The sequence below is a fragment of the Pseudovirgaria hyperparasitica genome (genome assembly GCF_010093815.1).
Source record: "Pseudovirgaria hyperparasitica strain CBS 121739 unplaced genomic scaffold EJ05scaffold_7, whole genome shotgun sequence".
Lineage (NCBI taxonomy): Eukaryota > Fungi > Ascomycota > Dothideomycetes > Acrospermales > Acrospermaceae > Pseudovirgaria > Pseudovirgaria hyperparasitica.
Genome location: NW_022985555.1, coordinates 1,482,108 through 1,508,290, shown reverse-complemented (window position 1 = coordinate 1,508,290; position 26,183 = coordinate 1,482,108). Strand labels below are relative to the sequence as shown.

The 26,183-nt window shown below is 50.6% G+C and overlaps 7 protein-coding genes across 7 annotated transcripts; 4 read left to right on the top strand and 3 right to left on the bottom strand.

Annotated features, from left to right (window-relative positions):
• The first annotated feature begins 581 nt into the window (after window positions 1–581).
• On the top strand, window positions 582–1,888 carry EJ05DRAFT_364869 (uncharacterized protein). The gene has a single exon (XM_033741106.1). It carries the CDS (start codon window positions 1,011–1,013, stop codon window positions 1,806–1,808), a length of 798 nt encoding a protein of 265 aa, XP_033601254.1. The 5' UTR covers window positions 582–1,010; the 3' UTR covers window positions 1,809–1,888.
• Window positions 1,889–4,253: 2,365 nt separating this feature from the next.
• EJ05DRAFT_476109 (NAD(P)-binding protein) lies at window positions 4,254–5,921 on the bottom strand. The gene is made up of 2 exons (XM_033743954.1): window positions 4,775–5,921; window positions 4,254–4,726 (listed from the first exon to the last, which is right to left on the bottom strand). Exons 1-2 carry the CDS (start codon window positions 5,610–5,612, stop codon window positions 4,431–4,433), a joined length of 1,134 nt encoding a protein of 377 aa, XP_033601253.1. The 5' UTR covers window positions 5,613–5,921; the 3' UTR covers window positions 4,254–4,430.
• Window positions 5,922–6,240: 319 nt separating this feature from the next.
• On the top strand, window positions 6,241–7,277 carry EJ05DRAFT_538100 (Maf-domain-containing protein; the record flags this gene model as incomplete). The annotated part of the gene is made up of 3 exons (XM_033749431.1): window positions 6,241–6,540; window positions 6,589–6,994; window positions 7,054–7,277. The coding sequence occupies exons 1-3, from the start codon at window positions 6,316–6,318 to the stop codon at window positions 7,275–7,277; spliced, it is 855 nt and encodes a 284-aa protein (XP_033601252.1). The 5' UTR covers window positions 6,241–6,315.
• Window positions 7,278–8,412: 1,135 nt separating this feature from the next.
• EJ05DRAFT_364511 (uncharacterized protein) lies at window positions 8,413–9,310 on the top strand. Its single transcript, XM_033741103.1, has one exon. The coding sequence runs from the start codon at window positions 8,500–8,502 to the stop codon at window positions 9,115–9,117; it is 618 nt and encodes a 205-aa protein (XP_033601251.1). The 5' UTR covers window positions 8,413–8,499; the 3' UTR covers window positions 9,118–9,310.
• Window positions 9,311–11,287: 1,977 nt separating this feature from the next.
• EJ05DRAFT_485881 (uncharacterized protein) lies at window positions 11,288–14,834 on the top strand (the record flags this gene model as incomplete). The annotated part of the gene is made up of 3 exons (XM_033745487.1): window positions 11,288–14,057; window positions 14,296–14,348; window positions 14,760–14,834. 3 exons carry the CDS (start codon window positions 11,288–11,290, stop codon window positions 14,832–14,834), a joined length of 2,898 nt encoding a protein of 965 aa, XP_033601250.1.
• A 1,299-nt stretch (window positions 14,835–16,133) lies between these two features.
• Window positions 16,134–17,961, bottom strand: EJ05DRAFT_364626 (RNA-binding domain-containing protein). Its single transcript, XM_033741104.1, has 3 exons — window positions 17,605–17,961; window positions 17,405–17,554; window positions 16,134–17,337 (listed from the first exon to the last, which is right to left on the bottom strand). The coding sequence occupies exons 1-3, from the start codon at window positions 17,706–17,708 to the stop codon at window positions 16,524–16,526; spliced, it is 1,068 nt and encodes a 355-aa protein (XP_033601249.1). The 5' UTR covers window positions 17,709–17,961; the 3' UTR covers window positions 16,134–16,523.
• A 4,287-nt stretch (window positions 17,962–22,248) lies between these two features.
• EJ05DRAFT_364425 (uncharacterized protein) lies at window positions 22,249–23,647 on the bottom strand. The gene is made up of 3 exons (XM_033741102.1): window positions 23,548–23,647; window positions 23,135–23,429; window positions 22,249–23,034 (listed from the first exon to the last, which is right to left on the bottom strand). Exons 2-3 carry the CDS (start codon window positions 23,333–23,335, stop codon window positions 22,423–22,425), a joined length of 813 nt encoding a protein of 270 aa, XP_033601248.1. The 5' UTR covers window positions 23,336–23,429; window positions 23,548–23,647; the 3' UTR covers window positions 22,249–22,422.
• Between the last annotated feature and the right edge of the window lie 2,536 nt (window positions 23,648–26,183).

The following is a 26,183-nucleotide window of genomic DNA, read 5'->3' as shown; positions in this document are numbered from 1 at the left end:
ATTCCGTGCACAACGGTCTGACAGTGGAGAATGAGTGAGCACAGTCACAAGTGAGAGCCACGGAATCGAAGAGCGGCGGAGGGGCAATATAATGGAATCCCGCTGGATCAAGCCACCGTGGTAGATGTTGAGGTCTCAGTGGACTCGTCATGATGGTGGCTAGGTGGATGTGGGCAGGGGCTGGGGACGCTTACTGCTTACGGACATCAGCAATGATAAAAATATGTACGTTTTATTCCTGTCTCGGCTCTAGTTAGCTGCTATTTCCAGAATTGGACTAGCACGGCTATAAGCGAACTGGTACAGTTCCATCAACCAATGTCTTGGGATTTCTCTTTCCTGTCGTTTTCTCCAGCCACGCATTTCATTGAGACTACGTACTTTTAACCAGATGTTGTTCGAGAGCACGCCACGCTGGAACTACTCTCGTATCTGTGTTGAAGCTAAAGAGATGATTATGATGCTCAAGAGGAGGGAACACGATGGGGGCTTATGCGATCATGGCTAGCTGAGGCCATCCACTGGTATACCTCGCCGGCATTACCATCCGTCCTCGTAATCTGACAAAGGGTCCTGGCTGTGCATCCAATGTGCATCCCTGTTCGTTTTGTCTTGCTCAGCTATGGGCCGTATCGTCACAGACGATGCGACTGTTCCTTCGGGCGCACCAGGTGGGTTCCCGGCATGATCGGACTGATGATGACAGCAACATACCTTGAGGTACGTCGTTATCTGAGTAATTTCCCACCTGAACAGCCTTGTGGGTCGTGGCGCACACGCCTGAGTATATCTAAGGAAGAACCTCGCTCATTCTACAGCTCACTTGTAAATCTATCATATTTCTTGGCTCGTCGTCCCTCGTTATTGCGACCTCTCAGGATTGAGCTTGACGTGTATTATTGCTAGACAGGACAACCCTCGTTTCAAGTTGGCCCTGATCAGTGATCTATCAGTCGTTTCAGACTCTCAACATCTCCTCATTGTCCTCATATTAACCTTGATTTCTCGCCATGCGCTCTTCAGTCCTAAGTCTGCCTGCTCTTGCTGGCTCAGCCTTCGCAGCATTTCCTCACCGTCCCTTGAATGACGGCCATATACCCTGGAATCCGTTTCCAACAGGTGGTCACACACCAAATCCCACAGGCTGGAACCCACACCCAACAGGCGGCAGTCCACCACCTCCACCACATTCGCCCCCAGCGACTCCAAGTCCATCACCGCCTCAATCAATCATGTATTCACCACCACCGCTAAATCCACCAACACACAATCCCACCATGGTCACCGACTATCTCACCACATTCGTCCCAACATCTACCTCCGTCGGCCACAACGGAGGTTCCGACGTATACTCAACCTGGCTCACCACCAGCATCATCGCAAACGTCCACACGCCAGATGCTCCCTGGACATTTGAGCCCATCGAGACATGTCCCCCGCAAAGCATCGTCACAGTCACCAAGATCCCGGAATATGTGCCGCAGCCAGTGACCATCAGTGTCACCGTAACAACGACAGAGACTACGACGAAGACGGAGACAACTACCATCTGTCCTGTGGGTGGTGGTGTTCCGACTGAGCATCCTTACGACGGTAACGGTAATCCTACCGATGGATATGGCGGTCAAGCAACACCCGAACCTGCACCGTCGCCGAGCTCGTGGGGCTACGGTGGTCCTGGCGGACCCGGCGAGATTCACACTCCCACGTCGAACGAGGGCGGATACGGACATACCACTGGCTGGGCATCTCCGACCGGATCTTACTACGGGCGTGGAAAGGGGTGGTGGGCGAGGAAGGCGTGGTAGAACATTCCCATCAGAAGAAGGGGCTTCCAAGATAGATAGAGTAAGGGGCAAAGCGGGGAGGGAATTGGAGCCGTGGTGAGGAATACAGTTTTTTTCACGCTCTGGGTTGAGCGGGGTTCTTCTTCTCGGGTGCACGTGATGTAGAGTCGCACATAGGGTAATGATGATTTTATGCGGTTTGTGGTGCATTGCGGTGCTTAGGGGTGTCATGTTTGACTGTTGTGATGAGCTGTTTGCGTCTGGTTGTGTTTTGTATTACTTTCACGTCACGTACACACGTGTGAGCCGCTTCTCTCGGCTCTTCTTGATGGAAGTAGTACTTCCCTCCCTGACTGCGGTTTGAAAGGCGTAGTGCCCCTGACAATGCCTCGTAGGAGATCTCTACTTCACTCCCGACTGCAGGGTGGATCGCACGATATCTCTGCGTTTCACTTATACCAATGCATCAGACGTGTATCTCGTTTATCTAATGACACAGAGCTGGCATCTCTGTAGCAATATAGCCGCGTTCATCCATGGTTAGCCGCAGTAATCGACGATTGTCAGATCAAGGATTATCTACTACGTTCTCTGCTGGCATAGTTGAGCAGCGTGCCAATGCTTGTTCCATTCACAATATGACCTACAATACCCCTAATTTGCCTGCCCATTCGCATACCATACCTTCACAGGCCCCAACCATCCTACCTGGCACTCATCAACCGATTGTACACCGCACATATAAAGGGTGCTTGCCCTCTCAAATTTCCCGCTGTCTCAAGATCCACACACTACTAATGTGTTTCGATAGGTCCTGCTATGTGCCCTAACATATGAGATGGATGCTTCCCATGTGCTTGTCTGCTCTTGATCGGTCACTCAGGCCTATGTAGCCGAGATGATGTGGTGATGGTGATGATATTCATCGGTGCATGGTGATGTAGATGCAAACTATAAGCATGATGATCTTTGCGCCCTTAGGGAAAGTGCGTTCCGTATTGGCTTTGAAATTAATATATGTGCAATGTGCCATTATAGGTCGCACTGGAGCTTACCATTCGTTGGTATCCTCCTTACTGTTTATTTTTCTCGGTCGTGCCGGGTATGAATTGACTCAGACTCTTACGCGTATGTTGTATGTATCTCCCATCCTCCCTCAACCCACGTCTTATTCCTCCTTCTATTGCCAGTCGGGCAATGCGACTAGAGATGTCCAGTACGTGTCGGACGAGATTGGACGCAAACCGATCGCGAATCACGTTATGTAGTCTCTGGCCGATTGCCGATGATTATGACGACCATTGATCACGGTTGACACCGTTAACCTCCGTCATTAGCCGATGGTGATGATGATGATGACCAGTGATCATGAAACAAACCTCCCCAATGCTTGCACAATAGGCAATATCCGTTCGCTAAGTGCCTCCCTGGCATCTTTTGCCCGGTCACCGTGCCGCCTCTCTGATTAGTATAAGCATAACCGATCCCCTGTTAACACAGCCTCGTCATAGCGGTACTACCAACTTCCAGATTCCGCGAAATATGGTTCTAACACGACGACAGCGATCCCATATGTCGCGTCCATAGGCTTGTGCCAGAAAGATAACTATATGCTCACCTGCGTATATGAAATAGCTTCATACGTCGCATGCCGAATTTACAAGGCATGACGAGTAGGACAAGTATAGCAGTATACGTACGGTGCAAGTCCAACACCTCATATCCTCCTTTCTAATATACGCCCGTATATACCTGAGCCATACTTAAACCCTATGCCGACCCGCACACACATACACACAAATCGATCGTCCTGGCCGCCCGTCTTCTATAGCAAGCGAGCTGAACAAGTCACTCTTTTCGTAGACCGAGCTTTATTCGTTTCCCACTTGATTACAATATTTGTAAGGTATACTTCGTCGCTTGCTTGTCCTGGCATCTGATGCTCGTTGTCCCCATAGACGATTTGTTGAGTCAGTGTCTCTTCGCATGTGGGAAAGAGCGCATATTATGCTTTGTTGTGTGTGAGTTTGAAAGATTTATATGACTGAGCTGATGTAGCATCCACTGCTGGTGAAGACAATCATCTGTTGATTGGGATGAGTGAAATCATGATCGTGACTGTACGTTCCTAGCACAGATATAGATGCTATTTGTACATCTGTGAATGGATCATTAGTGTTGATATACTTCATCAACAATGCATGGCCCTCTTGATTAGATAAAATCGCTTCTTTAAAAGGAGACCTGTTATAACTCCTGGGCATATACGTTATGAATACGACTCAAGCGGTCAAAAAGCAAAACATTCAGCAGTGGGTATTCGCTAGTGGTCACCCACCTAACTACTAATCCACCCCTAACCAGCTTAAATAGGCGGGAGCGAACGGGACCGCTTGCTTTCTGGTTGGTATGGCCGAATGTGCTTGACTTCCGTGTATACTGGTATATGTCTGACATGAATTTGACATCGTATGAAGGGAATCCTGTATCGACATATATATGGTCTGTGACCCAGCCAATCTCCGAACTATGCATTCCTATACAACAATTCAGATCCATTCAAATACTATAATGCTACACGGGATCATTACTCCTATCAAGACACACGTATGAATGCTCATCTCTTCTCCATATAACAGCCATCTAAACTTCATCATTGACAACGAGCACTGCCTTGCCAAAGTTCTCTCCCTTCAGCATGCCCAGGAATCCTTCTACAGCATTGTCGATGCCGTGGGTCAAGCTCATCTGCGCCTTCATCTCACCTTTGCTGAGCCACTCTGAAAGTGTCTCTTGATGGTTCTGAGACCACTTCTCGGTCAAGTCTCCGACGATGAAGCCCTGGAACTTGATCCGCTTGCCGACGATGTTCATCAGATTCTTCACGCCGTATAGCTGATCGGGTGTGAGGTTGTATTGCGATACCATGCCACACGCAACTGTGTTTGTTAGTGAGTAGTCAAAGATGTATGTTTGGGCGTGCTCACTGATACGGCCGAACTCGTTCATATTCGATATTGCTGCCTCCAATTGCTCACCACCGACATTCTCGTAGTAGATATCGATACCTTCGGGCGCTAGCTCCTTCAGCGTCTCTGTCACGCTCTTCCCACTCAGCTTCTTGTAGTTGAACCCAGCATCAAATTTCAGATCCTTCAGGATGAAATCCAACTTCTTGTCATCGCCCACACTCCCAACAACTCGCATTCCGTTGTGCTTCGCCAACTGTCCCACTAACTGGCCCACTGCCCCACTCGCGGCCGAGACGAAAATGGTATCTGGCCTCAGGTCATCATCCGTGACGTCTTTTCCGGCCTTTTTCTTCTGCTCTCCTGCCAACTTCCTCCGATTTGGCTCTCCAATCTCATAGAAACTGCTCCACGCAGTCAATCCAGGCATACCCAGCGCACCCAAATATATCTTCGGATCCAGACCATATGGATTCGTCAGTACTCTCGCGCGTCTCAGTATATCCGCGCTCAGTGCACTGTATTCCTCAATTGGTGTGGCATCCTGGCTAGTGATCAAGTCGCCTGGCTTGAATCTATCATTGTCGGACTTGAGCACGCGCAGGATGCCGCGATTTGTGATGGGCTGGCCGAGCGTATAGGGCGGGGAGTAGGATTTGACCTCAGGCGCGCGCATACGGCCGCGCTGGTAAGGGTCGAAGCTGAAGTAGTGGTTTTTGGTGGTGACGCCGCCGGTGGGAGGGGCTTGGTTGAGGTCGAAGTCACGCGCCTCGATGGCGAGGTCCTTGCCTGGAATAGGCCAGCCGCTGGGGGCAGATTTGAAGATGAGGCCTTTGTTTGGGACGATATTCGCCATGATGTTTCTTTTGATATGGAGAGCTACACGATGAGAGAGTTGGGATGAATGGAAGATCACGACACTTTATAAGTATTCGTTTCGGTACGGGAGATATGCCACGAAGAGATACAGGACCGTTAACAAGGTCAAGCGCGGTTCAATTGCGCCTTCACGGTACCACAAGGGGATGATGCAAGATTAGGAAACTTCATGTCTGAGGGTGTACGTCATTGGTTCGGACGAAACGAGGCCGAGTCCATGTTCGGCGCAGGTTCGAAAGATGGTTAGGAATACGGCTTCGAACGAAGAGACTAGACTAGCCTCGGCTGCTTTGAAATCTACGCCCGCGTCACGGTGTATCAACTTAAAAAGTTTTGATGGAACCCGGGCTATCGGCCTATCATGAACGCCCATGCAGGACTGGTACGGGCTGCTTCATTCGAACGGAGACTACCTTCGCCACGCCAAATAGCAGTTCTCCCGGATGCGATATCATAATGGCGCATAATTTTGTAAAGAAGACTGCAACATTTTCTGCTTTCCAGTAGCATTAGCGGGGAAGAAAACTTTATAGAGGGGCAAATTGAGCTTTATCGATAAGCTTGGTTCAATAATAATAGTTTGCTATGGATGGTTTCCGATCCGAGTCCGTAGCTTTCCCTATCGACTTCTCCCTTAATAATCTCCCAGGCAGCTCGGCTGGTCTCAACAGCCTTTCAAAATGTCTAATGATACCAAAAGTACGCCCTTGGACTCTAATTCAGTACCAAGTGATCCGCCACCGTCTTATGAGTCCGCTGCGCATCCAGCTCTACAAGCGGGCGCGGGAGGGCCTGGTCGGCCACGAGGTCCATTGCCCCTGGATCTGCCAGCTCTGAAAGCACTTCGCGGGAAGAGAGTGATTTTGGCCTCGAAATCGCCAAGAAGGAAACAGTTGTTAGCACAGGTATGGGCAGCGATGTCATGGCTCGTTCATCACTAATCTTGTGACCAGATCGGGCTCAAAGATATCGAATGCATACCCTCAGATTTCGCCGAGAACCTTCCAAAAAGCTCGATGTCCCCTTTCGAATACGTACTACAGACTGCTATAGAGAAATGTAATTCGGTGTATGCCAAAGAGATGGACAACACAGAGCTAGGTGAGCCCGCGCTCGTCATAGCGGCTGACACAGTCGTAGTGTCGATGACCGGGCGCATTATGGAGAAGCCTCGCTCGGAGCAGGATCATATCAATATGCTAAAATCGTTGCGCGACTCTGGCACACATGGAATTGACAAAGGCACACACAAGGTCCTGACAGCAGTGGTCGTCATGAGACCGCTGGAGAGTTTGCGGGACCCAGGATACCGGCAGCAAACATTTGTTGAGGAGACAACGGTCAAGTTCGATGACGAAGGTCCGTGAATCTGTCATGTTTGTGTGCTCTCAAACTTTGGCAATACTGATCGGGATTAGTAACTGACGATTTAATACTCGCGTATGTGCGAACCCGCGAGGGAGCTGACAAAGCCGGAGGATATGGCATACAGGGAATCGGGACTGTGCTTGTCGAGAGCATCGAAGGATCATTTGACAACGTGGTGGGACTACCGGTGCGAAGAACGCTGAAATACATCGAGAGTGTTATGCGATCTGAGGATGACATGATGGACGATGGTCTTTTGGAGGACGGGGAATAATAGTTCTAGTCTATGCGTGAAGTACAATGATATAATGAAAGCAAACTATTGAGTTCTTGATACTTCTCGTTCTCACGTACAAATTCAATGAACGGTTCAGGGCACGCACGTGAAGTAAACGCGCTCTGTCACGCGCTCACGTGGTGCCTTAAGCACCAGTCGTTTCCGTCGCACAACAGCAAACAAGAGCAAACTTTTGAGCATCGCCCAATTGTCGTGCATCAGACGCACCGCCATTCATACCAATACCCTTTATTTGATACATTTGGTCGGAAAACCTTACCCGTTTCCTTGGTATCCTGGGAGTGCTACACCACACACATGCGTCGAATGTGTTTAGCGCGTTGTACCGCTTCAAGTATGGCTCCGCAGTGTCTGTGAAGCTGCAATCAGCAAGGCTTTGCGCAAGGCTCTGTGCAAGACTCTGCGCAAGGCTCAATGAACATGGCATTGGAGGGTTTTAGATCTACAGCCTGAGCACTCGAAAGTATCGTCCACATATAAAGTCGCTCATTTTTCCCCGCCGCAACCCCCAATCCGCAAATACACAGACAGCTTGGTGTCTCAGAAAGAGTGTGGAAAGTAGAACAGCAGGAAACCTTTCAGCGCCTCATTGTATCATGACTAGTGTACACATGGATACTTCCAGACCCTTGCAACCCGGCCCTACCTCGTCGGAACCCATAGGGATCAACGACTTCATAGCGGAGGAACTTGCCGCCTTAAACGCTCGGGTTCAGGCGCGGATGATATCGCATGACATCCCGAAAGAGCCATCACCACTGGGCTCGCCCTTGCCCCGTGCAGCGCGTGCGTCCGAGTATGTCCCTGCATTTATGCACCTTTGCCAGGCAAATAGAATCGTTCCTACTTTCACATTCTTCACACCAAGTGGGTTGTTACAGGTGCCCAAGGGCTCACCAGATGGTAGCCCTGGGTTTGGGGCGAGAGTTACATTTGACGGGCAGGAAGTCGAAGATAAAGGACCATATGGCAACAAAAAGGAGGCCAAGGAGAGAGCAGCAGAAAAGGCACTTCAAAAGCTGAAGGAGATTGTTGTACTAAGGAGATCTGTCCAAACTGTCGAGCCGGAGCCGGAGAACTGGATTGGCCTTCTCGGAGGTAGGACCTCTACTTGGTGTCGCCTAGAATGACGATAAACTTTTGCTGACTGGTTGTAGAGTTCGCCCAAGCCATTGCGAAGCCGCTCCCATCTTTCCAAATGTTCACTTGTGGTGAACAATTATTCTCTTGTGAAGTGAGTATCACCCTCTCGTCAGGCCAAGACCGGAAATTTGGCTCCCGAACCGTCTCTTCACCGAGCAAAAAATCGGCGAAATCGAAGGCTGCAATGGAAGCTATCAAGTGGCTACGAGAGACCGGCCAATTGGACGAGGCCCGTACGCCCAGAAAAAAGCAGAACGCACTTAGTTCGAGCGTAAATCGTTCAGAGACCGACTATGGAGAGCTGAAGAGCCCAGAAGATGCCTTGCCAATTGCATCCCCCAACAACACACCTGGTAATGAAACCTTCGTCTCGCAAGTCTCGGTTCTTGCGCGTCGCCTTGGCATCCGCGAGCCCCTTTACGTGAACGTTCCATCCGATCCACAGATACAAGGCTTCTGGAACTGCTCAGCATCCTTTCCCGGGGACCCCAAGTTTCCAGGAAGCATTGGCGAAGTGCACAATGTGCTTGGCAAGAAGACAGCCAAGGAAGAATGTGCGAGGTGGGTCTGGGAGTACTTGAAGGAGATTGAGGCAGAACGGATGCAGAAGAAGAACGCATTCCTTGCAGCGATGGCAGAGAAAGCGCGCGCTCAAGAGGCGCAGCAGGCGTAGGCTCTGATTATCAAGAACACAAGTTTAGCAAATTGTGGTTTCGAACTTGGTGGAGCTGCCAGATCTAGAGAGACGTTGACAATCTGACACGGAGTTCACTTACATGTACGACGAGAAACACGATATAAAGCACACATAAGGAAATATCTAAGCAACAAGGACATTCGAAATGAATCCATCGTAACGATGTTTAAACATGACTATGTTCATCTTGACATTATACAGATGTGATGATACCTCACTATATCCCCCGGCACCTCCCGACTATAACCAAGCTCCACTTCCACGTCACCACCGTCGTCTTCATCACGCACGTGTTTGGGCTGATTTGGCGTGCTCATAGCCTCCACATATTCATGGCGCACGCGACCCTTCTGTTATTTTCTTTCATCCCCACGCAACGTGAGAGGTCGATCTCTTACAACGCTATATGGTCCGTTTTAGTCATAGTGGTGGACATGTTCTCCTAGGCGGCTTCCCTTCAGCCGCATCTTGACCGATCACCTGGAAAGCATGGAAGATTCCAACGAGGGCTTCTGATTGCTCACATGTCAGATTGACGTTCCCGATGCGAACCATGGGTCGCGCCATGGCCGGGAGGTTCTTCCTTGTAAATGGCGTCGAATCGGATCTGTATACCGGGTGGGTGTGCAACAGCTATGGCATGGGATAGACCAGGCCTCGTTGATTGATAGTAGGCAGTTCCGTTAGAATCAAGTGAAGACTCCTCAGCCTGGTCGTATATTAACAATCATAGGTGCTAGGCAGTGGCCACGAGATGAGACAGAGTAGAACATCACACCATCACACAGGATATGCGTTGAATGGCCATCACAGCGAGTTCAAGGCCCATTCGGGCAGACCGGAAAGACGCTCTGTATTATCTTGACCGGACTTGCAGCATCTGAGTGGAGAGTGTCATCAGCGACAAACAGCAATCTGCTACGCAGCAATCCCACCCTCTCGACACAACTAGGACAGCCCACTCCAGCACGAGGACCGCAGTGTGTATTGGTGGTGGCGAGAGCAGAGCCAGCCAGATGCCATGCAGCTGCGTCTAGCGATGGCACATCAGCAGCTCGACACGCATCTGGTAGTCAAGTGGACGAGAAGAGGAGGCCGTGATTTTAGACAGTCAAGCAACGAGGCTGTTACGGCGCGGGATTGGTGGGCGGGATTGCCAAAAGCTCGGGCCCTAGACCGGGGACTACAGCCAACGGGTGGACGAGAAGCAGCTTCAACGACAAGTTGCTCACACTTCGCATCTCACTCTCACTCCATACACTGCCCCGATGACTGCGATGCATGCGACGCCTTGCCTGTGCTGGCCCCGCCCTCACCATCTCTGTTTGATGTGTACCATGGCTCTGCAGTTTCTAGTGCTGATCCTTCATCTGCTCTCGTCACTGCCATGTGGCTGCATATCTCTTTCCGGCTGTCTTGCTGGTCGTTATGAGAAGCTCCATCACACCGTATCATGCTTGCCTTGTGGATGGACCTGTGGCTCCCGGATGAGCCTTGACTTCTTCAACTTCCTCACTCGCTTCAAAGAAACCGAAACTTTCTCTTCTTCTTCTTCTTCTTCTTCTTCTTTGCTAGCGACCGTTGGATAGCGGTTGGTTCGTCTTTCGATTCTTTACAGCCTGGGACGTGTTTGGTGGATTGCCTTCTTCGGCGTCTTTTGAACGTCTCAGCCACACATGTCTTGTTCGAGTTCACCGACAACAGCCAGTCGCTCACTGTCCTACTGTCCAAGTCATTGAAGCTGCCGCACTCTTAATCCACTCTTCTGATTCTTCTGTTATAATCGGCTTCTAAGGAACTTTACAAACACGCTCCTTGTACCCGCAACTTGTCATTGATACGCCCTTGCCTTATTTGTAAGTGGGCCAAGATCTACGTTTTCGAAGCTTGAAAAGCGTGATTCTCTCGGTATCAGCATCGCCAACACACTTGCTACGACTTACTCTCATTCAGATCAACATCAGCTTTTTGGGATAGGCCGGTAGTTATGCGTACTGGTGACCTGTGTGCACTACACACCAGTCGAGGAGATTCCCTCTGACGCTGTTGCATCTGTTTTGGTAGAGCTTGAATACTTGGATAGTTCAAAGCACGGGCTATTTTAGCCCTCATGTTGAAGATTCGCGGAGGGGACAAGTCGTCCACTATGGCTTCCACACCACCTATCAATATCTCGGTCTTCGATCCACCGGCAGGCACTTCGGCTTTGACGCCTCATCATTCACAGGCCACTACTCCGACGAGTATACCAATTAATACGCTATCTTTACATGAATACCGCAAGCAGCAGCGTTCTCCAGACATTTTGCAATACACCAATGGACCAAGCTTGAAACGCAAGCCTGGTACGCCTCAACTCAATCCGGATAGACCACCATCAAATCCTCGGCCGATGTTTGTCACCGTGATTCAGCATCACGCAAAGCAGAATGCCGTGCCATACGAGCGGGAGCAGAAATTACGAAAGAAAGCAGGTCAGGGACAGCTAAAGAAGGCTCCAAGCCGTCTTGGAGAGAGATTGCCGCATGCCCCTATCATTCCTGAATTCGAGCATCTAGCCCCGTCACGCTATCATACACCGAACATTTCACATTTACCATCGGAGCGGCCTCTACGAGATATTGGTGATTCGCGATTCAACACCATACCCATGCCAGACCTATCTCCATCGATCTCATCGTTGTCATTCCGGACTGCGGAGCCTTATGCCAACCTATCTACTCAAAATATCGCATCAAGCCAAGATCCATTTTCTAGCACCGCAGATTTCGACAAGGAGAATGTACCGACTATGGAGTCAAACCTCTATACTACTTTCGCCGATCATACTCGATCGGTTCCATCATCTTCATTTCACATTCATGAACATTTTCCCCCACTACCCAGTCAATCAGCGCCTGGAAATACACGCTCTTTCGCCAATCCAATATCTCGTGGGGATCCACAAGCAGAAAATCGTGAACGGTACGTTCCGTACAGCGATGTGGATCTTTTTGCCAGTCCATCGTTTGCACCATGTACCTTATCTGGCCTCGCACAGTCTGTTGGAGCAAATGCCCTCCAGCCAGCTTTCGCATTCGCAGACCGTGAGAGGCCATTGAACCAGCAACCCAGCCTGGACGAACGAAGGGAATTTCTTCAACTTCCACGGAGATTGAACTATCAAAATGGCCATCCTCGCCATAGTCCCTTCTCATATAATGGGGTGGACGGAGACAAATCAAATCCCAGAACGTCTTACCAACTAAAGGTGCCAGACACTGGTGACAATTCATCCTTTGTCTTTCCGCCTACTGAGAGGGACCAGCACTCACCCACGCCACAAAAACAGACCCACGCTCGTAAGCCTTCGGGCTCCCTGGAACATGTGCTGAGACACAGGAGAGATTTGAGCGATCGCTACCCCATACTACAGCCTATAAAACCTAAGATAGTAGACATCAAACCACAATCACCAAAGTCGAGGCTTGCTCCCATCTTGCCTCCAGTCGAAGCGATGCCTAGAGGGCCCAAGTCACCCGCTGCGACCACGAGAATCGATGCAAGCAAACCTGAATTCTCGCGTAGTCAACCCAACTTGACGCAAGATTCGTCTTTTCTTTCAGTGTCTCCAATCCCGCGGACTAGAAGTGCGCAAGCCTTGAAGCCTTACGACGGACCGTTACAGAGCCGATTTTCGGATTTTCGAACATCCAGCGCGTCAGGAGATGAAGACTTCCGGTGGCCTGATCCACCGGCATACTCCTTATCATCTTACCTTGCATCTTCATCAACTAAATCGACATCGCCCAAATCAGGGTGGACGTCGCACGGGCGCTTTGATAGCCACCAGTCAACAACCATCCAAGGGGACTTTGACAGCTTCTACGGGCTCTATGCGAGGTCAAGTAGACAAACATCTGCATCTTTTCACTCGCGCAAACGTCTGCCTCGACCAGACGATGCTCGCACTACATCTTCCATCTCCTCGAGCAGGCCTTCGATAGTTCAGGTTCACTACGATGGCGTGTCATTCGATCTTCTGAACCCACATAATAGCTTAGATGTTTCGGTTTTCAAAGACGAATCCGATGACGAGATTGCCGAAGACGACCTTGGTAAGCAAAAACGGGCGCAGGCCAAAGGACAACCAGTTATAGACGAGACTGGCAGTGTCAAACCTCCAATACCTCCAAAGTCGCCATCACGTCAGGCCTCGACGGCTGCAGCTTCAAAGGCCCCTCTTGACCGTGCCACGACTGCTGAGCGCAACGCGCTCAAGGACTTCAAATTCCCGTCCTCGCCATTCCCTCTCCCCAGCGACACCACAAGCACCAACGCCGACGCCTTCCATGACACGTCATCCATCCTCGATCGCTACGCCGGCCCCTCGGTGCCGCTCCCACCCATCCCCGCCCGATTTCGTATCGAACGCACGCTCACCACTCCTCTCACTCTGCCCGGTCCCACAGACATCTCCTCCCCGTCTGCAAGCTACGGCGACACCAGAGATCTCCTAAACGTAAGCGCCGCGCTTCTCAAGCCCCTCTCAAAAAGCTCGCTCCGCATCCAACCGCCCCCGTCCCTCCACCGCACCCACGATCCCGAGAAACAGGCATTTGGCGCCGGCGAGGAGTTCGATGAGGTTGAATTGACGGCTCCGGCGCCAGTCGCGAAGCCGGGGAAGAGGAGTGTGCAGAGCCCGTTTCGCGAATGGGTGGCGAGTGCGACTCGGAAAGAGGACAAGGTTGGATGGAGGCGGTTCAGTGTAGAGGCGCAGTTGAGGGTTGATGGCAGGGAAAGGGGCAGAGGGCAGAAGGAGTGGATTGTCAGGGCGGGTGAGTGTGTGGGCAGGGGCTGGATTATCTTTGTGGTTGTCTGTCTTGTGGGTGCGGTTGGCATTGGCGTTGGGGTTGGTGTTTGGAGGGCGCTCGCGGGTATGTAGGGCGGCCTAGGGGCGGGCCTAAGGGCGGGCCTGAGGGAGGAGGGAAAAGAGAAGGCTTCTAGTTTTATGTCGTGCATTTCTGCGAAGGAGGGGCATGTATATCCATGCGAGAATAGATGGGAGCATGCATGTCTTGGGAAGAAAGGGAGGGTGAGGAAAAAGTAGTTTCGGTTTTTATGACTTGTGTATTGCGAGCGACTACATTTATTAGTTTATTGATCTAATATTAGGTATATGTATACTACGCCACATGATACCACATGCCAAGCGGGTTTTGGCAGTGGTATGGTGGAGTGGTATTCTAGCTCTTTTAGCTTGACTTTTGATTCTGGACTTTTGGCTTATGTTTTGATCTTTTGATGTTTTGATGTTTTGATTTTGGTATGGAGTGACTGAATGTAACTGTGAGTGGGCGAGACTTGGGAATGGATGGGACGAGACTTTGATGTGGACTAGAAGACTTGGATTGAATGATTTTTTGAACTTTGATTTTGCTTCGACACAAAAAATTGAGACTAGACTGGACTGGACTGGACTTGGGTTGGGCTGGATGGGGACTTGGACTGGAATGGGGTGGATGGGACTTGGGCTTGACTTGACTTGACTGAACTATTATTCATTGCTTCCCTGAGATGGAGAAACTGGATGGGAACTTTTTGATTTGACTGAAATTTTATATATACTTTTAAAAAAGACTTGGATTCGTGTAAAAGAGGAGAAGGAGAGAGAGAGAGAGACAGAGGGATATCGATTCAAGTATAGCCAATGAACGATTCCAAGTATATATATATAGTCAATCAACGATAACACACAAAAGAAGAAGAAGAAGAAGAAGAAGAAAGAAAACCAAACGATACCACCCCACAAAAAAATAAAAAATAAAATTCAATAATAATAATATAAGAGAGAAGAAGAAGAAGAAGAAGAAAAAGTGCGAAAACGCACGAATAATAATTAATGATAATAAAACAAAACAGATATATAAAAAAATATATATATAATATAATAAAACACATAACACACATTAAAAATAGACGACAATGACAAAGACAAACATAAAAGACAGAAATTGTCACAAAAATGCCGAAATAGGTTTTTTTTAAAAAAAAAAGGTAAGGTAAGGCAAGATAAGACCGGCAAGGGAAACAAATGCCTTTCTTTCCCCAACCACCAAAAAAAAAAGACCTAAAGAAACGTGTTGGTGTGTGTAAGTGCGGGGGCGTGAGGAGAGAGAGAATTGGACTACGAGGCGAGACGAGACGAGTTGGAAGGATGCAGGACTTATGAGAGAGAAGGACTTATGAGAGAGAAAAAGGGCGGCGAAAGGAGCAGGAGAGTACGAGAATACGAGGCAGGACAAGGCAGAGCAGGGTAGGGCAGGACAAGATATGGAAAGATACGGTACGGCAAGCTTGATACGACAAGACTTGATACGACAAGGCAAGATACGACAAGACTTGATACGACAAGGCAAGATACGACAAGGCAAGGCAGGACAGGCGGGACAGGGCAGGCAGGACAGCAAGAAGAGCAGGTAGCCAACGCAGGCAGGCACGCAGACTCGCAGGCAGGTATACGCACGCAGACATGCACGCAGCGCTAAAACATGCAAATTGATCGCTTCGCATTGAGAACAAACTGGTCCGGGTCATAGCCAACCTGCCGAGGGCAAGATACCTAATAGAATAAGAGCCATCAAGGCTGGCTCAAGAGGTCCTGTATGGTTTAGCCAAACCGTCCCCCAAGTCCCCAAGATTGACGTCCGATTCACCTCCCATAAACCCACACAGACATTCAAACTCTCCATGAGTCGAGGCGGATGGGTCAAGGTCATAGATGCGTCGGATCGCCCAAATTGTTGCTAGTATACTCGCGTCGCGACGGGAGAGGTAGAGGGCCCGAACCAGAAATACGTCCATAGCAGAAGTCCTCACGCTGGTGGTGTTTTGGAAACTGTCTGCAGTTCGAAAGTTTCCCTCATCCACCACATCTTGGTCGGCCCAATGCACTCAGACAAAGACCAGCCACCTAGGCACGTACCGAAGGGGGAACTCGGTAGCCTCTAGCAGAACGCGCTTTACAACAAAAACAAAAGGAACCAGTAGCGATTTCCAGCTGAGCCAGTGTTGTACAAGGGTTGTGTGTGAAGGTGGAAGGTTTTCTCTAGGCCGCCCACGCTAAGTGTTGTGTAAAAAGGAAAGAAAAAGAGAGGGGGAAATCGTGGTGCAGGGAAAGACTGGTTTGCGAAGAAAAGGGGGAGGAAAAGAAGGAGATCAACTTTTTTGAAGAACCACCGCAAATGTATCGTGTCGTGTCGAGCCGTCACTTCAGGGAATAGTCATTACGTTGCCATGCAAGGTCAAGTTCGAACTCCGATGAAGCCGTAAGATTATGGGAAAACCCTCGAAATGATCGCTCAAGGTCGCAACTCCGTCAACATGATGGAACAAAAGGGAGATTACTGGTAGTCGTTTAGTTGGTGCTGATGGCCGTTGAAGTTGTGGTCGTGCGGGCTTACCTTCATTGGCGCAAAGTTGCCGTATGGGTGCGAGGGAGGCATGCCCATGTTGGGGAAGACTGGCGGTGGGGGCGCGGGACGGTATGGAGTACCGGCTGGGCCAGAGTTGTTCTGGCTGCGACCCCAGCTCAGACGGACGCGCGAGTTACCAATGGGATAGCCTTGCATCTGGTTGATGGCCATCTCGGCAGCGTGGCGCTGGACGAACTGAACGAAACCACAGCCCTTGCCGGGGGGGATCTTGACATAGGTGATCTCTCCGAAGCCCTGGAAGAAGGAGCGCAGTTCATCTTCAGTGACGTATCCGGAGAGGCCGCCAACAAAGACGGTGGTGTTGTTTGGATCAGTGAACTGGTTCATGGGCTGCTGAGGCTGACCGTAGAAGCCAGCACTCATCGGGGGACCTTGTTGCATGCCGTACATGCCCATAGGACCTGGGCCACCTTGGGGCATACCCATGCCAGGACCGCCGGGACCGCCGTTCTTGTTCTTGGGCGTGGCCGTGGAGATTCTCATTGGGCGGTTACCACAGTAGACGCCTTGCATCTCGGTGAGGGCGCGCTGCTGATCGGTTTCGTCACCGAAGCGGACGAAGCCGTAGCCACGCGAGAGACCGCTGATGGGATCGGACATGATCTTGGCAGACTTGACAGTGGTATATTTGCCTTGGAAGAGCGAGACCAGAACGTACTCGTTGACTTCGGGGCCGAGATCACCAACAAAGATGGAATACTCAGGGCCACGATCATCGCGACTGGAAGTTTATAGGTCAGCATTTTTGATTGGTTGGGTCAAGTGCTTTTTGTAGGAAGACGACATACTTGCGGTCCGTCAAGCCACCACCAGAGGCCCAGTTGAGCTTGAAAGGACGGTTGGTGTTGGGCATGAGCTGGCCATTCAGACCGAGAGCCTTTGCTGCAGCTTGGGAGGAGGCGAAGTCGATGAAGCAGTAGCCAGCGTTGTTGCTGTCACTGTCAGTGTAAGCTGGTTATATCCTGAAGAAAAGCGGGACGCGACTCACCCAGAGAACTTGTCGCGAATCATCTTGACGTTGACTGTTTCACCCATGTTATACCAGACACTGCGGATAAAGCCTTCGTCAATCCAAGGCTCAAGCTCTCCCATCCTGATGTACACCAGTTAGTGCTGATTTCTTCTTCTTCATCTTCTTCCAGTTGTATGCAAGTCCGAGTTATGAGGTCATTGTCATGATTGACCTACCAGAGAGTGGTCTTGGAGCCGTCGCCCTGCTCAGCGCTAGGACCGGCATTAGGAGGACCCATGTTGCCGCCTTGGAACTGGCCGGCAGCATTCTCAATGGGTTGACCCATCTGTTGGTCTTGTTGTTGACCGCCAGTAGCACCAGGCGCACCACCGTCCTGGGGAGGCTGCTGGCCCTGGAAGCCCTCGTAGTTTGGAAAGGCACTCATGTTTATATATTGTATGTAGAAATGTGCGTGGACTCGTTGCTAAGGATGTGGATTGGTATTACGCGAAGCTCTGGAGATCTGCAGAAAAGACGATTAGCGGGAGTGTGCAACACCAAAAAAAAATAGACAGGAGGTGAGGACATACCGCGTAGACAGGACTTGATTGGTACGGCTGAGTAGACCAAGAAGCGTAGTTTGCCGAAGAAAGCTGTCCAAGATGCCCGCGATTACACGCTTTATGGGATGGAGAAGGACCGTCGGCTTGAAAAGTGTTGACAGGCCTAGCTGAAGAGGAGAACCGCTTTCAGACTTGGGGGGTATCTCAAACTGCAGTTGGAGCGCGTAATCCAAGTAACGAATGGGTCTTAGGAAAGTGCGATTGAGACAGCAGAACAAGCGTCGCGGTCTGAAGTGTAGAGAGAGAGAGAGGTTAGCAGATGTAGAAGAGAGAAGGTTGGTGTGACGAGAGCGAAGGTGGCACGACAGCGAGGGTCAAGGGAGGAGGATTGATGGAGGTGAGAAAGAAGCGCAAAGGTCGAGTTGGAGAATTGACATAGGCGCAGGATGGTAGGGCGGTAGTGGTCGAGGCGCAAGAGTCAGGCGCATGAAGCGCGAGAAGCGCAGAAAGTGATGACGAAATCTGATATAAGCGTGGAGAATGGTCGCGCGCGTGGTACCAGACGGTAGAGAGCGAGAGAGAGTGTGTGTGTGGACATGTGTTGCGAGCACAGTGATGATAGGATGAAGAGAATCGCAGTTATGAGCAGCAAGTGAATTTGTGGGGAGGGGTGTGTGCGGGTAGTGTAGTGTAGTGGAGGGTGAGTGGGTTGAAGTCGACTTACCGATAAAGAAGCAGAGCCTCCAAAGATGATGCAGAAATGGCTGATGAAAGCGAATCCCTGGCAGCAGCAAAGTCAAGAAGCGCACGAAGGAGTAAACTCAAATCGAACGAAAAGGGAGAGAGAGGAGTGATACGGGAAAACGATGCAAAGAGGCAGAGACGGCAGAGGAGAAGAAGAAGAAGAAGAAGAGAGAGAGAGAGAGAGAGAGAGCGGGAGGAGAGTGGAAGAAGTAGGATGGATGGATGGATACGGATGAGTGAAAAGATTGTGGTTTGTGTGTGTGTGGACTGTGTGTGGACTGTGTGTGGACTGTGTGAAGAGTGGACGGTGGACTGTGGAGGAGGGAGGGGAGGGGCAACAGGCTGGGAGGCTGCACACGTTGGACGCTGGAATAGAACAAGAACCTTAACACAGTCGCGCGGGCTCGGGCTTGTTTTGGCTGTCTAGTTGGTTAGTTTGGCTGGTTAGTCTGGCTGTATGGTACAGTGATGGAACATCCACGGAAGCCCTCCACCACCACTACCACCATCATCACACACGGAATCAGCAGAACCGACAGCAACATCCATCATCGTCATCATCATCGACATCATCGACGTGAACATAAATCAACAGCACAAGACAAACTTACAACACGCCACAGACACGCATACATGGAACTAGAAAGTGACAAACAGAACCTCATCCAGGTGAACAGAGAGCTATTCCCAGACGAGAAACAAGATATGAGATGCACACACCCCAGACACGAAACGAGGGGAATATGCAGCATGAAAAAAGGTCCCTTGAGTTGGCTAGACTAGCATTAGCATTGACATTACATTAGCACCGGATTGACAATCAACTCATCGGACCCAAGAAGGCTTGAGCGAAAGAGTCTAGAGAGAATGAAGCAAAAAGGCAGTAGAGGGCAGAGAAACAGAGAGAGAGAGAGAGAGACATGTTTGTCTGCCGCGCTTTACCCCATCTTAGTCTCCGTGCAGGCCCGTAAGGTGGCTAGTATTTTAATTAGCAGGGTAGGCTGCGTAATGAAGATGTTGTGACACGCTCAGGTAGCCGGAGAGCTGCGGCGCCATTGCTCAAGCAACAAGATACTGTCGATATGTCCCTCAGTACGGAACCCGGCTGAAGAGGCCGGAATGGCGTGGAGTGGTTCAGTGAATATTGATGGTTGTGGTGGTTGTGGTGGTTGAGGTTGTTGACTTGATCCGATATGGATGCCCATCGTCAATGATACAGCCACAGCCACGGCCAGCTAGGTTGGCATATAAGTTACTGACTCATCACTAGGCCTGCAGAACATGTCTAGTGAGACACCTCAAACAGCACGTCTGATTGGCTGACGTCGCCCCTGCATCGTTCGCCGGCTTCGGCACCAGCATCATCAAACATCACCATCAAGCTCCAGCTTCAGATTCAGCAAATCCGCATCAGCACGCCACCAGCGCAACCCCAAAGAAAGCCCTGCATCTCCTAATCCTACACCCGCCCTTCCAAGCTTCTTCTCGAACAGATCTTCACTCCCTCGTGATGCCCCCCGTCTCATGCACACAATTCCACCTCTTCTTCGCCGTCGCCGTCATTGGCCACGTTTAGCCCCGCCTTTTGCTCCCTTTTCCGACGCCTTCTCCTGTCTTGTCTTGCGGTGCTGTCATGATTCACTAACTAATTAACCGACATGCGCTGGCAGCTGGCTGACGTTTGGCATGTCATGACAGCGACTGTGAAGAACAGCAAACGACAGATGCACACAAGCAGGCAGGCAGACAAGACACTAAGCAAATCTCGATTGGACTGGAAATAAAATGGAACAGGATGATGGTACCTGAAACTGCTGCACGCCCCCCCCTCCCACATGCACATGGCCATCTTCTTCTTCCTCTTTCTCTCCTTTGCCCAGGTCCGCGCACATGGGATGGATGGATGGGATGCCACGCACGTTCCCTTCTTTGCCCTGCGTCTTTCGGGCCTCCTGTGTAAATAACTTTAATCCTCCGCCGCCGCCACCACCGCGGCACCACACCACCACCTCATCGTGCACACCACCTGTCCATCATCTAACTTTACCTTCCCCTTGTCATGAAATGTTTTTTTAGGCCAGGGGTGTGGGAACACAGACAGAGAGAGAGAGATATTAATAGCTCCGTCAAACGCACATCTTACGTCGTTCACTGACGGTGTTTGTGCATTATGCCGTGCCCTTTTTCACTTCTTATCCCCTGCTCTACGTTCCTGCTTTCCTGCCTTCCTAGCTTGACTTCTACTGTAGTAATTAACCTAGTTCCCTCACAACTATTACGTGACCTTCTCGAATGCAATGCCCAGATCGATTTTCAGTCTTTCACATACTGTACAGGGACCTTCCTGGCCGCACCAACACTGCTCGTCCATCCTCTCCCCTCAACCTTGCACCATCATTGGCCAGTCAACATCTCCCAGCATCCTAGCTTTTTTACCTTCTTAACCCTCTGACTGCTACTACTGTACAACTACTAACTACGGAAGCCAGGAGCGTTGGCCACATGTGCTGACTGGCCCGCCCGCGAGGTCAAACAGACAGACACTTAACTCAGCACGGCCGGCCGTGCGAGGGTGCAGAGTTGGCGAAGCTTGCGAAAAGCGTGCGTAGGCTGGTAGATGCTTTGTAGATAATATCCAAAGGGGAATTAAACACTACACCACGCTAGGTCCATGTCGTCTGCATCTTTGTCGTCATGGCAGGACGTCGATGGATGTAGGACTTAATTAGGACGTAGGACGTAGGACAACAGCAGCAGCAGCAGCAGCAGCAGCTAGTCAACAAAGGACATGGAAGAATAACATCATACAGCATATCGCATACACATCACACAGCATACCCAGACCATGCATCAAGCAGACCGCAATCCAGATCTGCATCATTCCAAATCGCCTGCCCGCGCGTCTGCAGCAAAACCCCCCCCTTTCTACCTAGCTATCCATCTAATCACCTCAATCACAATTGTAATCATCAGGGCCGCAAAGCACAGCACAGGTCATGGACAGGCAGGCACACGCATCATCCTTCCATCATTCCATGCATACATACATACATACATACATAGGTAGGTAGGTACTAACTAACCAAGCAGTGCAAAATGCAAAATGCACACTCCTGCAGCAGCCGGGGGCGGCGCATCTCTGCATCTGCCATCTGCTGCCTGTGCAGACTTTTTTGCTGCAGGAGGTCGAATTTCCGGGTTTTTGTCTTGGCGGGTTGTGGAGCGTCACTCTAGGCATGTATGTACTATGTACTGACTGCCATGACAACAACTGGCCGGGTGAGGGCTCCTGCAGCGTGCGTCGTGCGTTCTTGGTTGGGGGTTGGGGGTTGGTGCCTTGGTTGTCAGGCTGGGAAGGTGATTACTTAGTAGGCAGGTAAACTTGTTCTCGTGACTTCGTGCTAGGTATTATTTATATACGCGTCACGTGGACGTCGGCGATAAAAGCACTTCTGCCTACATTACATTGGAAATCAATCCTGTCGAGATCCCGTCTCTCTCTTTCTCAACCTCACCCTCGACTCGAACCGTTTCTCTCCTTCCCTGCTCACGATGCATAGACGCCCTGCCCAAGCGCCTTGACCTCCACGGCAGCACCACCATCCTTCCCCTCAGACACAGCCTTGCGCTTCACTCCCTCCTCACCACCACCACCACCAATCCCCTTGACCTCCGCCAACAACACATCCAACGCATCCTCCTCCCCCTTCTCCCCCCCAATCCCCACCGGCACCCCACTAACCCGCCCCACCAACTCCCTCTCCATCTCCCCCTTCTTCTCCCCCTCCTCCCCAAAAGCCTCCCTCCCCCCCTCAAAAACCCTATCAAAATCATACTCAAACCAGCGAATCTCCGGATTCAGCCCCGCAAACTTCCACTCGCCCTCCACCTTCCTATACCAATGCGTATTATGACTGTGCGCGTGGCCCTTGACCGCCACCGTCTTGAGCGTTGCATCCGTGTATTTCTGGTGCGGGACGCGCAGTTGGTGGTAGCCGATTGCCTCGGTGGCCGAGACGCGCTCCCAGCGCGTGCCGCCGATGAAGTGCTGTGTGCGGAGGAGCGGGTCGCCGAGCACGGTGGGCGAGGAGGCCATGGCGATGAATTCTGCGGCGGGCATGGCGGGCCAGAGTTTGTTGAGGAAGGAGCGGTAGTCGATCTGGGGTTTTGGGTGGGGGTTTAGGATGTTTCTTCTTGTGTCGTGTTGTAGGCAGGGAGAGATGGATGGATGGGAAGGGGGGAAGGAAGGGAGGACTTACGCGCAGCGTCGGTGCAATGCAGCGGCTCAGACGCTCCCAGTCTTTGGCATCGTAGCTGTCTGCCCATTCGAAGCAGGCTGCCTGGAGGCCGAGCAGGTCGTCAATGCTGATTCCTAGCTTGCCGGGCTGGTCGTTTGCGTTGTTGGTGGTGGTGGTGGTTTGCGTTGTGCTCGTCATGCTGGCTGGGTGTTGCCAGAGCATCGTTCTCCGTCGCGTACGGAGGGCTGTGTGTGTTTGTGTTTGTGTGTGAACGTGTGTGTGTGTGCTGCTTGGGATGGGATGGGTATAGATATGGCTGTTCCCTATATCCTAACATCAGCACAGCACCCTGACTGACTGACAATCCAAAGCAATGCAAATTAAAAGCAGTAAATATACCAATACCCTCCAGGAAGAAATAAGTTAGTACTCACACTTCAGATATTCCCAAAAATCCTCTCTCACAAATTCACAAACTCGAAAAAAATCACAGAAAAAACCTCCACACGAGCAGCTGTGCCAGCCTACTTAAATAGAATAAAATAAATTCCCCCAGCCTTGCAGTTGTCTAGGGGGTTATGCCCGCCAATATCGGGGGAATACAAAAGAAATATTGCCAAGGCCCTTTTTCGCTCCTTGCGTTATCTTTCTTTCGTTTCGTTTGATTTGGTTCGTTTGATTTGGTTCGTTTGATTTGGCTGGCTGGCTGGCTGCCAGGGTAGGTGTTGCTACTGCTGCGGGGAGCCGATGCAGGTGTGCGGATGGATTGGGATTGGACGTACGGATTGGACGGGGCGTGCGGACTTTTGAGGTGGGGTATGTCCGGACGGACGGGCGGTCGGGCTGGGGTGGGCTGAGCTATGTTGCGAGCTATGGGTGTTTGTGAAAGAGCGAGGGAAAGAGCTGGGATGAGTGCGAGGGTGGATGGATAGGTTGGTGGGGATGGGAATGTTGGAGTGAGTGAGACGTATGGATTGGAGATAACAAGAAAATAGACAGGGGTTATGGAATGGGAATGAGGAATCAGGAAGAGTATGTAAAGGGAGAATACAGGAAAGGAGAAGTAAGAATATAAAATGCAAGATACAAAATCTTGGATAGGAAATAGGTGGAGGGTTGTGGTGTTGTGCAGCGTGCGCTTGCTTTCACCGTCCCGTGGAGAGGATATGAATTGTTGTGTTGTGTGCTGCTGTGCTGTGTTACACACACACGCACGTCGGGTAATGGGATATAAGTGAATAGTGTTTATTATCGGCTACTATTACACTGCGCCTTTGTGCCGTGCCGTGTCGTATCAAATCGTATTGTCGTGTTGTCGTGTCGTCATCTGTTCTACTTTACCATAATCTACATTGCTGGCGCGAGGTATATACATGCATAAAACGGACCTGGAGTCGTGATATACATATAGCATGGTATGAAATAGCGTAACATATATACAGCCTTGATAGAGTAGATACTAAGCATTCTAGGATATCTTGCGTGATGTGGGGTGAGAATAGGGCTGTAATTGGTGGTGTGTGTATGTATTTTCATTCGCGTGGTATATGGTCGACGTGCAATGTGCAATGTGGTGTTGATGCTTTCTACTAAAGCTGGACCTGTACCTGGACCTGGACCTGGACCTCCCTGGACCTGGAGCTAACGGATGGGACCTGCGTGAACCTACTCAAAGACGGCACAGCCGATAGCAAGTCCTGATGTACATCTTCGTCAAATGCATATAACCACCCCCTCAAGCCCGAAGCCATACACAAACCACACAGCTCCACCCACCAACACCACCAATCCCAGCAACACAAGTCACGTCACACAACAAACAAGCCTGGTATATGACGCGTCCACTGGTGATAAACACCACATGGTCGAGCTCATTCTTGATCATGTATCTCTCGAATAGAGTATATATTACCGGTTATTGGGCGTTAATACAAGGGCAACCATGCTCGGGGGCTGCGTGTTGGGTAGTTGTTGTCGAACGAGGATTGTGGGGTAGGTAAATTGTTTTCGAACGGGGATTGTGGGGTAGTTGTGTTCGAACGGGGAATGTGGGATTGTGGGAGTGGATAGAGACTTGGATAGAGACTTGGATGGATGCTTCTTGCATGCCTGGATTCTGGAATGTCCAACAGTAAGCTCAACACCCACGCACAGTAAACAGCGTATCAACCTCGATCGCGCGCTAGTTAGACCTCACACTATCCCAGACCTCACCATCGAACATACACCCCCCTCCCAAATCCACAACCCTATCCCCTTCCACACGAGATCCAGTCTCCCATCTAGAGCAAACGCAGCCAGCCCACAAGACCATCAATCCACACTCTTTGGGGCGCGGCGTCTGCTGAGTCCGTCGCCGCGCCCTGCCTGGGCTCCCGTCTCCCCCCTTGGCTAGCTAGCTAGCTAGCCGGCTAGGGATCTTTTTTCGGTCATTCATGGTTCTCGGAAATGGATCTTGCTAGATGGTTTTTCAACCCTTCATCACCGCCACCACCACCACCACCACCACCATCACCATGCTCCATACAGCCCAGGACGCCCCCCAAACAGCCGTGTCGAGACCAGGGGGGTGGGTATCCTGGTATTCCCGATATCGCGGGGGAAAGCTTTGTTGAGATTCCGAGATATTTGTATATATATTTGTGTGTATATATATATATATATATACGCAAACGCTGGATGTGGAGAGGGTGGGCGCGGTGGAGGTTACTGGATAGGGTATGGATGCGGGATGATACGGTGTGCGATGTGCGATGTGCGATATGCGATATGCGATATACGATGCTACGACGCTACGACATTCCACGCTGCGGCGATATACGACGTGGAATCAATCATGATTGGAGATGGTGGTATAGGGGTGACATCTAGGTCGTATTAATTCTAGAAGGATAATACTTTTTACATTGGTTACGTCCCCCCGTTGTCGTACTTCTGTCGTTTTGACTCTCTCTCTCTTATCTAATTTATCCCCCTCCTTATCTCCCATCTCCATTCTCCATTCTCCAGCTCACTTTTTAACCACTGTTTCCGTGTTCACACGGCCCTGCTTTGCCTGCTTTGCCCCCCC